Consider the following 14,991-nt stretch of genomic DNA (forward strand, 5'->3'; position numbering starts at 1 on the left):
AAGTGATCATTGAGACATTCTCCAGTTTCAAATCTATGATCATTTTTTAAAAAATATTATTCCTAATAAGGAAGGAGACAACATTTATCCTAGGATAGGATGGTGGTCATTAAGATATTCTCCAGCTTCAAAACTATGATCATTTTCTAAAATTTCTAGTAAGGAAGGAGACAACTCTTAGCCTAGGATGGGATGACTAGTACTTTGCCCAGATATGCTGATATGGGGAGGGCATCCTTCCTCCCAGTCACTTCAGACACCAAACCTCATGCTTAGTTTTCCATTCAATTTGCTACAGTGTGATGGTGTTTCATCACCTGACCCCAGGCCACCATCCCCAGGGTTCGATTACTGTGACATTGCTCTCTCAGTTCCACTTTCTCCACTAACCTTTACTCTTTAAGAGGTGAGCTGTCCCTTCTCCTGTTTCCTGAGGTTAGACCATCCTCAATCAACACACCTTTGTACCCCTTCCACTCCCCATAGGCCTGTCACTGTCCCTGTCCTGACAATCCCAGCCTTCTCCCCTCCCGAACCCCTATTTTTGTCTCAGGTGAAAGAATGTCTTGCTGTGGCTTAAGAAGGAGGAAAGTAATTTAATATCAAGCATATTTATGGAAAGTGAAGCAAGAAGTATTAAAGTTAGGTGCTAATTAGAACCTTCCTTGAAGATCCTAGACTATTTTGGAGCTACAGAATCTATATTGAGAACAAAGAGAAGGAGAGATGGGAAGTCATTCAATGGAGTAAAGTGATATCATAAAATCATGGATACAGTGCTGGATTCTCTGGTCCTATCCCCTAGAGAGATTCAGTGACTTGCTCAGGCTATGAGGTATAAGAAGCAGAACTGGAATTTGAATCTACGTTGTCCAATTTCAGGTCTGGTCTCTTTCTATTAGACTACCCAGCTAATCAGGTATGCCAAGAGCAAGGAGATGGATGCGATAGCTTTCACTCTTGGCTTCTTTCTCTGATCTAGGGAGGGGCAGGTAGGTGGAACAATAAATAGTGTAGTCAGGAAGACTGCTTTCATGAGTTCAAATCTGGCCCCAGACACTTATTGGCTGTGTGACTCTCGGTAAGTCATTTCACCCTGTCTACCTCAGTTTCTCATCTGTAAAATCAGCTGGAGAAGGAAATGGCAAGCCTCTTCAGTGGCTTACCAAGAAAACCTCAAATGGGGTCATGAAGATGCAGATATGACTAAAGAACAACTGAACAGCAAGAATTACTTCCTATGTTCAGGGCACTGTGGGAAGGTGTTTATAATTTTTGTGTCACTGGATCCTTATAACAACTCTACAAGGTAGATGCTATTATTATACCCATTTTATAATTGAGGAAACTGAGGTAAACAGAGATTAAGTGATCTGGCCAGGATCACAGGGTTACTTGAGCCAGTAAGTTTTTATAAAGACACAGTTCCTGCCCTTACAAGGCTCCCAGTCTGGTGGGGGGAGGCAAGACTCATGCACAGGGAACAGGTAAATAACAAGGTGATTCTTCCATGTTAAGCCTCCTTTCCTATGGTGAGAAATTGTTCCCTGTTTTTAGCTTTAGTTCTAATGACCCTCAGAGTTTCCTTTTCTCTAAAGCAGAAATTCTTAAGCTGGGCCTGTGAACTTGGATGGGAAAAACAACTTTTTCAATACAATTATTATATTAAATAATTATCTGAAAATAGTTGGTTTCCTTTGTAATTTCATATATTTTATTTTACTGGTTTAAAAAATTCTGAGAAGGGGTTCATAGGTTTTACCAGACTGCCAAAAAGATCCACGGCACACAAAGGGTTAAGGATGTGTGCTCTAAAAGGGTAAGAGGACAAGGTAGGTGGGTCCAGGTCCACCCTGGGAATGTGACTTTAGGGCTCTGGCATTCCACATAGCAGCACGGCTGATCCTCTAGTGCATGGTTGGGGGGTGGGGATAGGGATGGGGGAAATGTTTCAAAGTGTCCTTGGCTGAGGTTGGTGCCCCTAACCCCAGGCCCCTCCCCCATCCCCTTCTGAGCCTTGGCCAACTTCTAGCTGTGCCCTGAATTGCCCACCTCATGAACATTTCCATTTATCCTGTTTCACAGTCCAAGCCCAGGGTGGGGGCGGAAACTCAAATGGCAAGGGTGCAGATGATGGATGAATAACATTTATAACATTTATACAGTGCTTTCAAATTCCCAGAGTACTTTATGAATGTGATCTCCCTTGAGTTTCCTTATGAAGTATTACTGGAATTTTAAGTCCCAATTCACAAATGGGAAACTGAGTCTCAGAGAAGTGACATGCCTATGGTTACAAAGCTAGTAAAGATCAAAAGTCTTCCTAAGGTCTGGTCTTCTTGAGCCTGTACTCTGTACATGGTGGAGATAATGACAATAATAATAAATAAAAGTAGCATTTACATAGTACTTTGTCACTACAAAACAGAATGGCCTCTCTAGTCATACACAAATATGTGTTTATTTCTCTCCATCTCCATCATCTCTCTCAGTTTCTGTCTGTCTTTGAATCTGTTTCTAACACTATCTTTATCTTGATTTCTACATGTCCATGTCTCTCTGTCTCTATCTCTATCTCCACATCTTTATTTCTATCCCCATCTCTATCATCTCTATCTTTCTCAATTTCTATTTGTCTCTGAGTCTAATTCTATCCCTATCTTTCTCTTTCTCCCTAACTGTATGAACATGGGCAACTTACCTCTCCTCCTCCTCCTCTTCTTCTTCCTCTTTCTTCTCCCCCTCCTCCTCTTCCTCCTCCTTCTTTGTTCTTCTCCTCCTCCTCCTCCTTCTCCTCCTCTTCCTCCTCCTCCTCCTCCTCTTCTTCCTCCTCCTTCTACTCTACCTCCTCATTCTCTTCAGATCTTCATTTTCATTTTCACCTTTGTCTCTATCATCTAGTATCTCAGGCTGAAATTGAGGTGGCCCAGAGGCTCTCAAAGACTCTAGCAGCTCCAGCAGTTCCTCCTAGCCCAATGATGTATACTTACTGAGAATCAATCTAGCCTTATTTATAAAGGAGTGTTGGCCAGTAGATGACATTATCATGTAGTCACCATGTAAAAGAAGCATTAGATTGGTTCTGCTTGGCACCAGAGGGGAATATCTTATAGTACTCATGGATAGAAGTTGCAGAGTGGCAGATCTTTGTTCTCTATAGAAAAGATTAAAGTGGGCTGCCCTATTATGTAGTGGGCATTACCAGGTAACACTCACTAGAATTCTTCAATCAAAAGGCTGGATGATCTCTTCCTGGAGATGATGTAATAAGGAATTCTTGTTCAATTCAATTAGAATTTGAATCCAAGCCCCCTGACTCCAGAGCCAGAACTTATTACTGCAAACTGTCCTAAATCATCATGGTCCATTAAAACTGCCAGTCCTCTTCAACAAACCATTCGTCAACTATTGATTATCTCCAAGACTTTGTCAGCATTTCCCTGTGTTTGTTTGTTTGTTTGTTTCTTTGTTTCTTTCTCTTTTTCTCTCTCTCTCTTCCTCTCTTTCCTTCCTTCCTTCGTTTGTTTGTTTCTTCCTTTCTTTTCTTCCTTCCTTCATTCCTTTGTTTCTTTCTTTTCTTTCTTTTTTTCTTCCTTCCTTCCTTCCTTTCTTTACTTTCTTTCTTTCTCTTTTTCTTTCTTTCTTTCTCTCTCTCTTTCTTTCTTTCTTTCTCTTTTTCTTTCTCTCTTTCTTTCTTTTCTCTCTTTGTTTCTTCCTTTCTTTTCTTCCTTCTTTTCTTTGTTTCTTTGTTTCTTCCTTTCTTTTCTTCCTTCATTTGTTTGTTTTCTTCCTTTCTTCCTTCCTTTCTTCCTCCCTCCCTCCCTCCCTCCTTCCTTCCTTCCCTCCCTCCTTCCTCTTTCTTTCTTTCTTTCTTTCTTTCTTTCTTTCTTTCTTTCTTTCTTTCTTTCTTTCTTTCTTTCTTTCTTTCTTTCTTTCTTTCTTTCTTTCTTTCTTTCTTTCTTTCTCTCTTTCTTTCTCTCTGTCTCTCTTTTGCTCTGTTTCTCTCTCTCTCTGAATCTCTCTCTTTATAGTTTTGTTTTTACTTTAAAATTTTTTTTTTACTTAGTTTCTTTTCTTTTCTTTTAAATTTCCAGTGTTTCTTTAGACTTTGGGGTCATAGCCTACTGATCAATGACCTTTCAACTTCTTTATCTTACTGTTTAGAATCTTTCATTTTCTACCTACTAGAACTCTTAATTTCTTTTCTAGGCTGCTAGATGCTACTGGGGAGAGAGCTGTAGTCAGGAAGCTCTGAGTTCAAATCTTACCTCAGTCATTTAGTTGCTGACCTTGGATAAACCTGCCTTAGTTTCTCTAACTATAAAATGGGATAATAATAATAATACCTACCTTTCAAGGTTGTTATATGGTAACAAGAGATAATATTTGTAAAGTTTCATGCACATAGTCAGCATTATATAAACATTAGCGATCATCAGTACTATCATCTTGCTCTCTTCTCTCCAAGCTATTTCTCACACAGTTCATGGGTAACAATTATAGAAGAGGAAGTGTCAGCAGCCTGCAAAGTTGGGTTGGGAGGGAGAGACTTGGAGAGGCCTTAGTATGTGTGTTTATAGTGTTGACAAGTATCATTGACCTTGGGCAGACAGGGTGTCAGCCCCTGACTGTGGCAGAGATAAACCTCTTCATCCATGGCTGGGTGCCCGAAGGGCATCAGGAGATCAGTGACCTAGAAAGAAAGGAAAGAAAGAGAGGCAATTGAATCTAATCCTTTCATTTTATAGATGAAGAAATTAAGGCCTGGAGTTGGGAGAGGACATTGTCTGAGAGGCAGTACAGGTCAGCGGTTGGCGCACTGACTCTGGTGTCAGGAACCCCAAATTTGAATCTCACTTCAGGAATTAGGTCTGGGATTATGGGCAAGCCAATCAGCTGATCTATAAAATGGGGATAATGATACTCACACTACTTATCTCCAGGGCTGATGTGAGAAAAGTGTTTTGCAAAGTTTTAAATGCTAGGTATGAGTGAATGAGTTATTATTCTATTGGAATGCTAAGTGGACTCAATTATTAATTTGCTATATGACAAATTTGTATAGGAATAGACCAGTGAAGACCAGACTCTGAGATCGTCTATTCCAAAGAATAAAATAAAGTGGGCTACCCTGTTATACAGTGGGAATTACTAAGTAGCACTCACTACAATTCTTCAAACAAAGGCTGGATGATCACTTATTAGGGATGATGTCAAAAGGAATTCTTGATCAATATAAGAACTCTTTTTGTTCTTTTTGCAGATGAGGAAAATGAGGACCAGTATAATATTAATTGTTCTTCAAAAGAATTTGGGTATTTGGTCTACTGTAGTATACCCAAATTTGCTGTTCCTTAATATTTTGTCTTCATGAAGACTAGCTGTGTAACCTTCATGAACAAGTCTTTGGCCCTTGTCTATGCATATAGGAACTCCATTCTACACAGAGGAGAGAAGCGATTCTCCTGAGTTCAATAGATAGTGAGTGATAGGTGATAATTATTATTATCCCATTTTGCAATTGGATAAACTGAGGTAAGGTTGAGATTTGAGATGGATTTGTAGTCAAAAGTCCTGGTTTCAAATCCTGCTTCTACTACTCATTACCTATGTCAAGATGTTTCTCTACTCTGTTTAGAAGGGAATTTTCCTGATTTTTTTTTGATTGGCACTTTTTTGGATAGCACTTTACCATCCATCTCTGTATGTGTCTTAAAATTCTCAGATTCCTTGATTCTGTTCCAATACTCAGGAATTACCTATTAGAGTAGCTGGCCATGGAGGTTATCACAGCTGAAGTGGTCAAGGACACATTGCCCATGTTGCATCTAATAATAGATCTGAAAGCCCCTTCTCCTGACCCAACCTTCAGGTACCCTTATGCAGAGTATAGAGGGGTCACAGGAGCTGACATAAAAATAAAATACACGGTCTGTGGAGAAACAGAGAGTGTGTTTGTGTGTGTGTGTGTTGGGGGGGGGGATCGGCCCCTTTAGCTTTGATGGGGGTGATCCTGCACTTCCCCTGCACTTCACCTGTTACAATGGATCACATCGTCTCTTAGGTTTTAGAAGAAGGCCATCTAGTCCAGACTTCCTCATTTGTAATTGAGAAAACTAAGGTCCACAAAGGCTTTCTCTTTCCCCCATCCTGTTTTGTCTTCCATTCCCCATCCAGCCTCTCTTTCCCCGCTTTTCACCAAGGCCTGATACCCTAACCACTGTCCTGCCTGAGTAGAGAAAGATAGGTCAGTAGGAATGGGATGGATGTGAGTCCTAAAGGGAGCATATAATGGGAATGAGGAGAAAGAGGCTGGTTGACTTAGAATTAGAAGGGACCAAAAAGGCCACCTAGTCTGACCTCTTCAGTGTATCAATGAGGAAACTGAGGCTTGGAGAAGTTAAGTACCTTATCTAGGATCACATGAAGGCTGGATTTGAACCCAGGATCTCTGACTCCAAAGCCAGCCCCCTTCCTCAAGACTTCCCAGACAAGCTGCTTCCTCAAAACAAACAGCTTTGGGCTCTCACCTCATACAGCTTTCTTCCTGTCCCATGTTCTGTCAAGAAACTGAGCATTCATACAAACCAAGGACTTAAAAACTGAAAAACTGAAAGGGACAGGGTCTAGGATGTAGGACATGAGAAGACCATTAGAGTATGGAGTGAGTCACATAGTGATGTAGCTAGTCAGAAATGAAATTTGAATCCAGAATTTCTGACTCCAAGTCAGATATATTTCCAATGCTTCTCATTGCCTCTCTGTGAGATAATTAATAGCCTTAATCTTCCTATATAAATAAATTATTTTTATTATTGTTATTTCAAAACTGAGCTTTGTGAAGCTGAGACTTGCCCAACCCCTTCCTCTCATCACTGTCCCACACAATCCATCTCTAGCTCATCCGGGCTAATTGAGCTCAGGCTTTAGAGCATGGAGCTAAAATTTGGGGTGGTCCGAGAGGGGACTAGCTCCCAGCCAGGGTCAGAATCCAGAAATGAAGAAAATGACCAAGAACATCATGAAGCTGTAATTCAAGACGGTCATCTACTCCCCCCAAAGAATGCATACCTGCCCACTCTTCCAGGTTCAGAGGATTCTCCCTTTGTTATGACTCCCCTTTCCAGATCAAAAGTGAAGGATTGTTTGGAATTGAGTGTGGGAGCTCTGAGAAAATGGTTATGTTTCCTATTGGCAGCTGCCCCCTCCCAAGTCAGGGGCAATTCTCACCTTCAGACTCATTACCGTTCCTCCACCCGGAGGAACCTCCACTAGATCAGAGGGGGGAGATTACAATATTTTTTTCCTCTTATGCATGAGAAAAATGGTTCTTAATGTTTTGTGTTCAGGGTTGGCTTACGTCCCAACCCCAACTGATCCACTTTGAAACAGCTGTATGTACACCCCGATAGTGACATACAACTCACTTGTCTCCTTCACTGTCTTCCTGTAGCCCTCCTTGTCCTCCCTCTATGTCTCTGTCTGCTCCTCACTCATTATCCTTCTACTTCCATCTCCCTCCCCCTCTGTCCTCCCCGTCTCTCTTACACATCCTCAGTCTCTCTCACCCTCTCTCACAGACTCTTTCACACTCTCTCCCTCCTCCTCCCTCTGGTCTCAGTTTAGACCTGGAACATACGGCTTGCAGTGGGAAATGATGACTTACACCCTGGGCTTGTTTGCGGTTGCCTTCTCGGAGGAGAAAATAGCATCAAAAGCACCAGCTGCAGGCCTGCCCTGATGGGTGCCCGGCTACAGCAGGGCCGGGCAGGCGATGATCCAGCTCACACCTCGTAAATCTCCCTCTACGTGACCCTTGGAGCTTGGGATCTGGCTCCCTTCCACAGCTCCAGTGGGGGTGGTGAGGACTCAGGACCAGAGGGAAAATCAGGGAGAGCAGCTGGGACGACCCTGGCCGCCCTTGGGAGGGGGCAGAAGGGGCGGCCTGGGCGATTCTAGGAGGCAGCCGAGCCCTGGAAGATGGACTGCTTCTCTTCTTCCACTCGGCGGCTGGGAAGAACACTAGAATTTAAGGACCTAGGCTTACCTGCCCTATCTGCTTTCTGATCTCTTTCCTGGCATCCATTTCTTTACCTGTTAGATTAAGGGGTTGGACCACACAGTCTCCAGTGTCCTTCCCAGCTCTGACACTTTCTGAACAAGAGCTTTATTTACGCTACCATCCCTCCCCCAAGATAGGTGGTACAAGAATTATATTCCTAGCTTACAGATGAGAAAGTTGAGGCTCCCGAAAGAGGAAATGGTTGCTAGGAAGTGTATGTGTGTATTGGATTTCAAATCCCCCAGACTCTTCAAGTTAACCATGCTGTCTCTTGTGACCATGTACAAAATCTTTGTTAGACACTGTGGGAGATAGAAAGATCAGTTACTCAGTCCTCGAAAAGCTCACAGTTCAGTAAAGAGTAAGATTGGGGCAAAAGTGATTTGGGTTTGATGATATGAAGGATGCTGGAATGGTGGGAATGCAAGGGGCTTCCAGGAGTGAAGGAAAGTGGAGATTTATCCACTGTCCTTTACTTATTTCAGGCCCCGCTCCATTCATCCATACATAGCATCTCTGTCTGTTTGTCTGGGCAGAGAAGGGCGAGTGCTAAAGGATCAGACTGCTCTGAGGGACGACAGCCTGCAGTGGAGGATGGGGGAAGGAGATGGTTAGAGGGACTTGCTGGCTAAAGTGCAGCTTCAGAATTCCGTGCTGTGGGTGTTCACTTCTGGCCTTCCTAGACCCTTCTACCCCAACAACCCTGGAGTCATGAAATAATAGAATTTTTAAACCAGGAGGAGCCTTAGGGAATGCCTAATGTGACCCCTTCGTTTTACAAATGAAGGAAATGAGGAACTAAGAGATGATTTGCCCAAGTCCATGAAGAAAAGAAACAGATTCTAAATCTTTCTACTATATCTTCGTAACTTAAAATGAAATTTTAAAATGAGGTGGGGGAGACAGCCATCTTCTTGGAGACGTTCTCAGCTTGCAGAGGAGCTCGAGCTAGCTCTCTGTCTGCATAGGGATTGGTTGCAGAAATAGACCCATTTCTCCCCTCTGCAGCTCTTCCCCAACTCCACCCTACTAAGAGGCCCTTGTGGCCGGTATGGGACATTCCTGTCCATTCATACCCCAGGCTAGAGTTTCCATGGTGTGGTCGGTCTAACTCAGTTTGGCACGCCGGTCTGAGACACTGAGCTCCCTGTGAGTGGGGATGGGTGTGTGTCAGTTGCTGGGGGACAGAGCCAGTGCTGACTGAGGGACCTGTCTGGGGAAGAGCCAGACATGTTTGTGATTCTGCCTCCCTGCTCTCCTTCCCTATCCCATAGCAACACACTCACACATACACAGCTTGATTGGGATCATCTTTCTTCTCTCTATATTTGAGAAAACTTGCATTAGTCCCTGAGAGTGGAAGTTTGCCCTTGGAGTTAGGGAGGAAGAAATGCTGCAGAGACATCAGGAGCTGACTGTTACCTAGGGTAAGAGGGGCTCCAATTCTTCCATGTCCTCTCCCCACAAAAGGGTCCCCAGGATAAAAGTCCAACCCTCGTGACCACATAACTCCTGTCCGTTAAATGTTAAAGAAAAATCCAGTAAAAGAACATGGAGATTCACAGAATCAGACTTGAAAGAGACTTGAGAAATCATCAGAAGCAACATAATACAATAGTCAGGGAATTTAACTTAAAGTCACAAGGACTTGGATTCAAATAAAAAATTAGTTTGTTCCAAGGGACATAACCTCTCTGTTTTTCAGTTTCTTATGTATAAATGAGGATGCTGGCCTTGATGACACCTCTGGGACCTTGCATTGCTAATTCTATAATCCTTTGGCTCCTTCCCTAATGAGGATTTCCTTTATAGTGGGGCAGACTTTAGTCAAAGGCTTCTAGTGAAGGAGCATTTTGGAAGAGCTTCAATTGTTAGAAATTTCTCCTTGAACTGATATCAGCTTCCCTGCAACGACCACTCCTTACTCTTAGTGCTGCTCTCTGGGCCCAAGCTAGACAGGACTAATCTGCCGTCTACCAGATAGTCCTTCAAGTGCTTGAAGACAGGAATCACGTCTCCTGTAAGTCTTCTCTAGGTTAAAGATACCCAGTTCCTTCAACTAGTTTTCAGAAGGAATGAGAGGTCCTGAGATTCTTTGCCATCCTGATCACTCTTCTCTGAATATTCACCATTTGTTTAATAATATTTCATTATAATGCTTAATAATATTCCCCAAAAGAACCTCCAAGGTGTCTTTCTGGACGCGGAACAGATAACCTCAGTTTGGGCGTCAGGGATGGGTCTCTCTCCCGAGAGGACTTTGGAGAATCCAGGGGCAGTAATTAGAACTTTTCTTCTGTCTTCTTTTCCAGATTGAGTTTACTCCAGAGCAGATAGAAGGTGAGTAGCCTTGGGTCCCTCTACCCACAACCAGTATTCAGATAATTAGTGGGTCAATGAACTAATGTGGCCCTCCCTTCAGGAAATCCCTCATCGTTCCTGAGAAACAGCTCCTTCCCCTAGAGACTTTCCTCCTTCACTCTCCCTAAGTGCCACAGAGATTCCAGCTTGAGGTGGAAGACATGACCTCCTTTTTCAGGGAGGCATACTAAACTAACTATGATTAATTTCAAAATCAATAGTTGCTCTGGAACCATGGGCCCAGAGAAAGTTTAAGACAAAAAACTCAGAGGAGAACATTCACTCCCCGGCTCGTTCTATGTTCTGAACACTCCCTACATCATCATACTCACCTGGTGTTTCCATCTCCCCCCTCCAGAGTTCAAGGAAGCCTTCTCCCTATTCGATCGGACCCCCAAGTCGGAGATGAAGATCACATATGGGCAGTGTGGGGATGTGATGAGAGCACTGGGTCAGAACCCAACCCAGGCAGAGGTTCTTCGGGTGCTGGGAAGGCCTAAGCAGGAAGGTAAGTGGCCACAGACCTACCCAGAGGGAACGAAGCAGCCATGGCCAAACATTACCAGGCCCGACAGCTAGCCCATAGAAGTAGAGTGAAATATATATCTGTTGGAAAGTAGAACTCAGCTAACTAATTGAACAGAATTTTTCAACTTTAAAGGAGAGACAGAGACAGACAGACAGACAGAGACAGAGGGGATGGGAGGGAGAGAGAGAAAAAAAAACAGAGAGAGAGAGAGACAGAGAGAGAGAAGAAAGAGAGAGAGGGAGACAGAGATACAGAGATAGAGAGACAAATAGAGAGAGGGAGTGGGGGAGAGAAAGGCAGAGAGAGACAGAAAGAGAGAGGAGAGACAGACACAGAGACAGAAACAGAGACAGAGAGAGGGGGGGGGAGAGAGAGAAACAGAAAAAGAGACAGAGACAAATTCAGGCAAAGAAACAGAAAGAGAAAGACACAGGGAAAGAGAGAGAGAGAAGAGAGAGGCAGAGACAGCTTTATTACCATAGAACAGAAGGTTACAATGCACCTAGAGGCCTTTCTGTGTGAGCTCCTTTGTGAGTGACACTCTTGAGGATCCTGTGCAGACAGCCATGCAACCTGGCTACCAATGCATTTAAGCACAGAAAAGGTCATAGGGATTAGTGGTGGTGACAGTATGTCACTAAATTAAGGGCAGGCAGTTTTTGAGCACTTGCTAAGCCCTCCAGCCTACCCTGGGATCCTGGGGAGTGGGGAGGATGATGTCTGTGCCTGAAGCAAAAGGAACCCAACAAGCCGTTACTTCCTCTCATTCTTATCAAAGTCTTTTGTCTGGGTTACAAGATTGTTGTCTTCAGAAATGTGAAATTATGGAGAACGTTGAGCGTCAGCTGGAGAAGCCTGAATCTTACCCAAATGGCAATAGGGAATAATTGAGTCATTTTAGACAGAAGAAAGGTCCTATGGTTGGCTCCACCCATATAAATCAGAAGTATTGAAAAAGCATTTGTTAGACCTCACTATATATCAAATATATGTCAAATATGTCATTCTATTTGAGTAAACAAATAGAAAATCAGGACAGTCCTTGATCTCTAGGACACCCATTCTAATTGGAGGAGACAGCCCCTAAAGAAAGGCTCATGTTCACATTTGGTTCCTGGCCAGTAGGAAGCGTAGGTAGGCCCGAGGTTCTAAGAGGGAAAGCACTAGCGCAGATGCCAACGTCCCAAGGATTCGGGGAACAAAGGGGATATGTACAAGGGCAAGTAACTCACTGGAGAGCATCCCAATGTGCTTCCTCATAATTCATCTAAGCTCCTACAAGAGGTTCCTTGCTTCTTCCCAAAAAGGCCTGGGGCAGAGACAGGGGTGTATGTGTGTGTGTGGGGGGGGCTCTTTCTAATATTTACTCTTACCTTTCTCATCTCCTTTCTCTACCCCCAGAACTCAACTCCAAAATGATGGATTTTGAAACCTTCTTGCCCATGCTGCAACATATCGCCACCTGCAAGGACACTGGCACATTTGAGGACTTTGTGGAGGGGTTGAGAGTCTTTGACAAGGAAGGCAATGGAACTGTTATGGGAGCTGAGCTGCGCCACGTGCTGGCCACTCTAGGTATGCCCCCCCCCAGCTGCCTCCTACCCCGTGAGCTCTGGCTGAAGACTAGGGAGAAACCCAAGGGACAGACCGGACTCTCCCTCTCTGTTACTTCATTCTTCTGTCAGGGTCCTCTGTCCTCTATGTCCTGAGGTCTTATCTTTGACAAGAAGGTCTTTCCAAAAAGCCCTAGTTTCCCCTGACCTTATCGTACAGGTAAGGGACCAAAAGATTGTTCTAGCCGATCTTTTCAGGGTCCTCGGTGCCTCCCAAGATTTTGGACAGTACAGTAAAAGCTAGTTTTTATATGGGTTATTTCATTCATCAGTCCTCCCCCTCTAGGAAGTGGATGCTGTTCTTATCCCCTTTTTAGAGAAGAGAAAACTTGGGTTGAGATTAAATGATCATAGAGCTAGTGTCTGAAAAAGGACTTACATGTCAGGTCCAGTGTTCTAATAATTATAACAGCTAGCATCTACAGAATGCTCACTATGTGCCAGCCACAATACTAAGCACTTCACAGTTATGATCTCATTTGATGTTCGCAACAACCCTAGAAGGTAAATATAATTTCTCTTAGAGCATCTTCTTTATCTTTCCTGGTCCTGAAGAACAGAGGGCTTTAATGGATTACAAATTCAATATAAATCAATCAAATGACACTACAAACAAAATAATGAATATGATCTTTAGTCAAATTAAAGGTATTATTACATTAGGTAGCCTAGTGGTCAGAGTACTTACTGGATTTAAAGTTAGGGCAGGCCTGAGTTCAAATCCTGCCTCAGATACTTCACAGCTATATGACCTTAGACCCATCCCTTAACCTCTTTCAACATTGCTTCCTTCATCTGTAAAATGAGGCTAATGTAGCATCTCTCTCCCTTCCTTTTGAGAACCTTTTATGTAAAGTAGTTCATCATTTTAAAAAATGCTAAAAAATGTTATCTAGAATTATTATTGAGGCTAGTTAAATTTTTGATTAAATAATAATTAAAGCTAGTTCAATAATTTTTTTATAGAAAAACAAAAAAAAACATTGAAAGTCATTGCTGTGTGCATGGCAAAACATGAAAGGATTCAAAATATGAGACAATAAATTTCCATTTCAAGTCTATATAATGAATACTACACATTGTGTTGAGAGCTATCTTTTCTTTGCTTCCTTATAGGTTTTCTTTTGTTCTCTGCTTTTTTTCCCCTTTCCCCTTTTCCTCCCTTACATTTCTCTTAAGGAGGCTATAATTAAGTATGGATATATACATACATACATACATATAGGGAGTTGTCACAAGTATACTTACATATATACACATGTATATGTATATACATATATACACATAAATACACATACTATACATAAATATAATCATACACACATATATTCATATATATCTATGTAACGTTATGCTTGCTTGCCCTCAATTTCTCTGAATATAGTTGAGTTTTTTAAATCTAATATTAAGAGACACAAAACATTTAAAAGAAAGAATTTCCATTGTTTTCTGCCCTGGTCATGTCACGCCTGGAGTACTGTGTTCTGTTCTCGGTGCAACATTTAAAGGATGATACTGAAAAATTGAAAGATGTGATATAGTAGATCGAGGTTCCCCAGATATAGGAAGGCCTGACTTACACACATTGGCAGTATGGCTCTGGACAAGTCCAGAGATTCAACAATTATAGAACAGTTGCTGACCCACCTTTTTGAACATTGCTTTTCCTCACAGTGGCAAAATTACAAATCTATATTTTAAACATTGATAACAACCTGAAATAAACTGCCTTGAGAGAAGGATGAGTGAGAGTCCTTGTGAAGGAAATGGAGATCTTGATATCTAAGCAGCTTGTTTGGCTTAAACAGAGAGATCTCTGAATAGCTGAGAGTCCTCAAGTAGAAGAAAAAATAGATTTGTTGCCCATCCTGCCAGGGGGATGAGGGAATAGTGGAATGAAGAGCGATGCACAGAAGCTGCAAAAAGCCAGAATTTCAGTTGAGGTGTCCCAAAGTTGGATGAGCTACCTAAAGCAGTAGTGAAGGACCACTCACTAGAGTTTTTAATAATATTGTCTCATATTTACAGAATGTTTTAAGGTTCACAAAACACTTTTACTTCTAACATCACCCTCCAGGAGGTAGGTACTGTAAGTATTATTATCTTTCCTATGAAGAGAAAGTCTCAGAGGATTAAAATATAAGAATGGATAGATGAATGAATGAATAAAAAGAATTTATTAAATAACCCCACAATATGCTTAACTATTTATTAAAAAGTGATTTCTGGTTTTTTTTCTCTCTCCCATGGTTTTTTTTCCTTGCTCTGATTTTTCTGTCCCAACATGATTCATAAAACAATCAATATGTAAATAAATTTACTAGGGAAAAAATAAGTGAGATAGTCACTGTCTTCAAATAGTTTATATTCTAATGGAGCAGTTAGATAGCACAATAGATAGAAACCTGGGCCTAGAATCAGGGAGA

At 42.2% G+C, this 14,991-nt stretch overlaps 1 protein-coding gene across 3 annotated transcripts in view; it reads left to right on the forward strand.

The window, feature by feature from the left end:
• MYL3 (myosin light chain 3) overlaps window positions 1–14,991 on the forward strand; it is a 28,939-nt gene that overhangs the window by 10,178 nt on the left and 3,770 nt on the right. For all 3 annotated transcript variants that reach the window (XM_074283114.1, XM_074283113.1, XM_074283112.1), the window contains exons 3-5: window positions 10,375–10,402; window positions 10,782–10,931; window positions 12,354–12,527. In XM_074283114.1, the coding sequence (XP_074139215.1) occupies window positions 10,375–10,402; window positions 10,782–10,931; window positions 12,354–12,527 (352 nt within the window). The remainder of the gene's footprint in view (window positions 1–10,374; window positions 10,403–10,781; window positions 10,932–12,353; window positions 12,528–14,991) is intronic.

Source organism: Sminthopsis crassicaudata, chromosome 1, assembly GCF_048593235.1.
Source record: "Sminthopsis crassicaudata isolate SCR6 chromosome 1, ASM4859323v1, whole genome shotgun sequence".
In the NCBI taxonomy this organism is placed as follows: domain Eukaryota; kingdom Metazoa; phylum Chordata; class Mammalia; order Dasyuromorphia; family Dasyuridae; genus Sminthopsis; species Sminthopsis crassicaudata.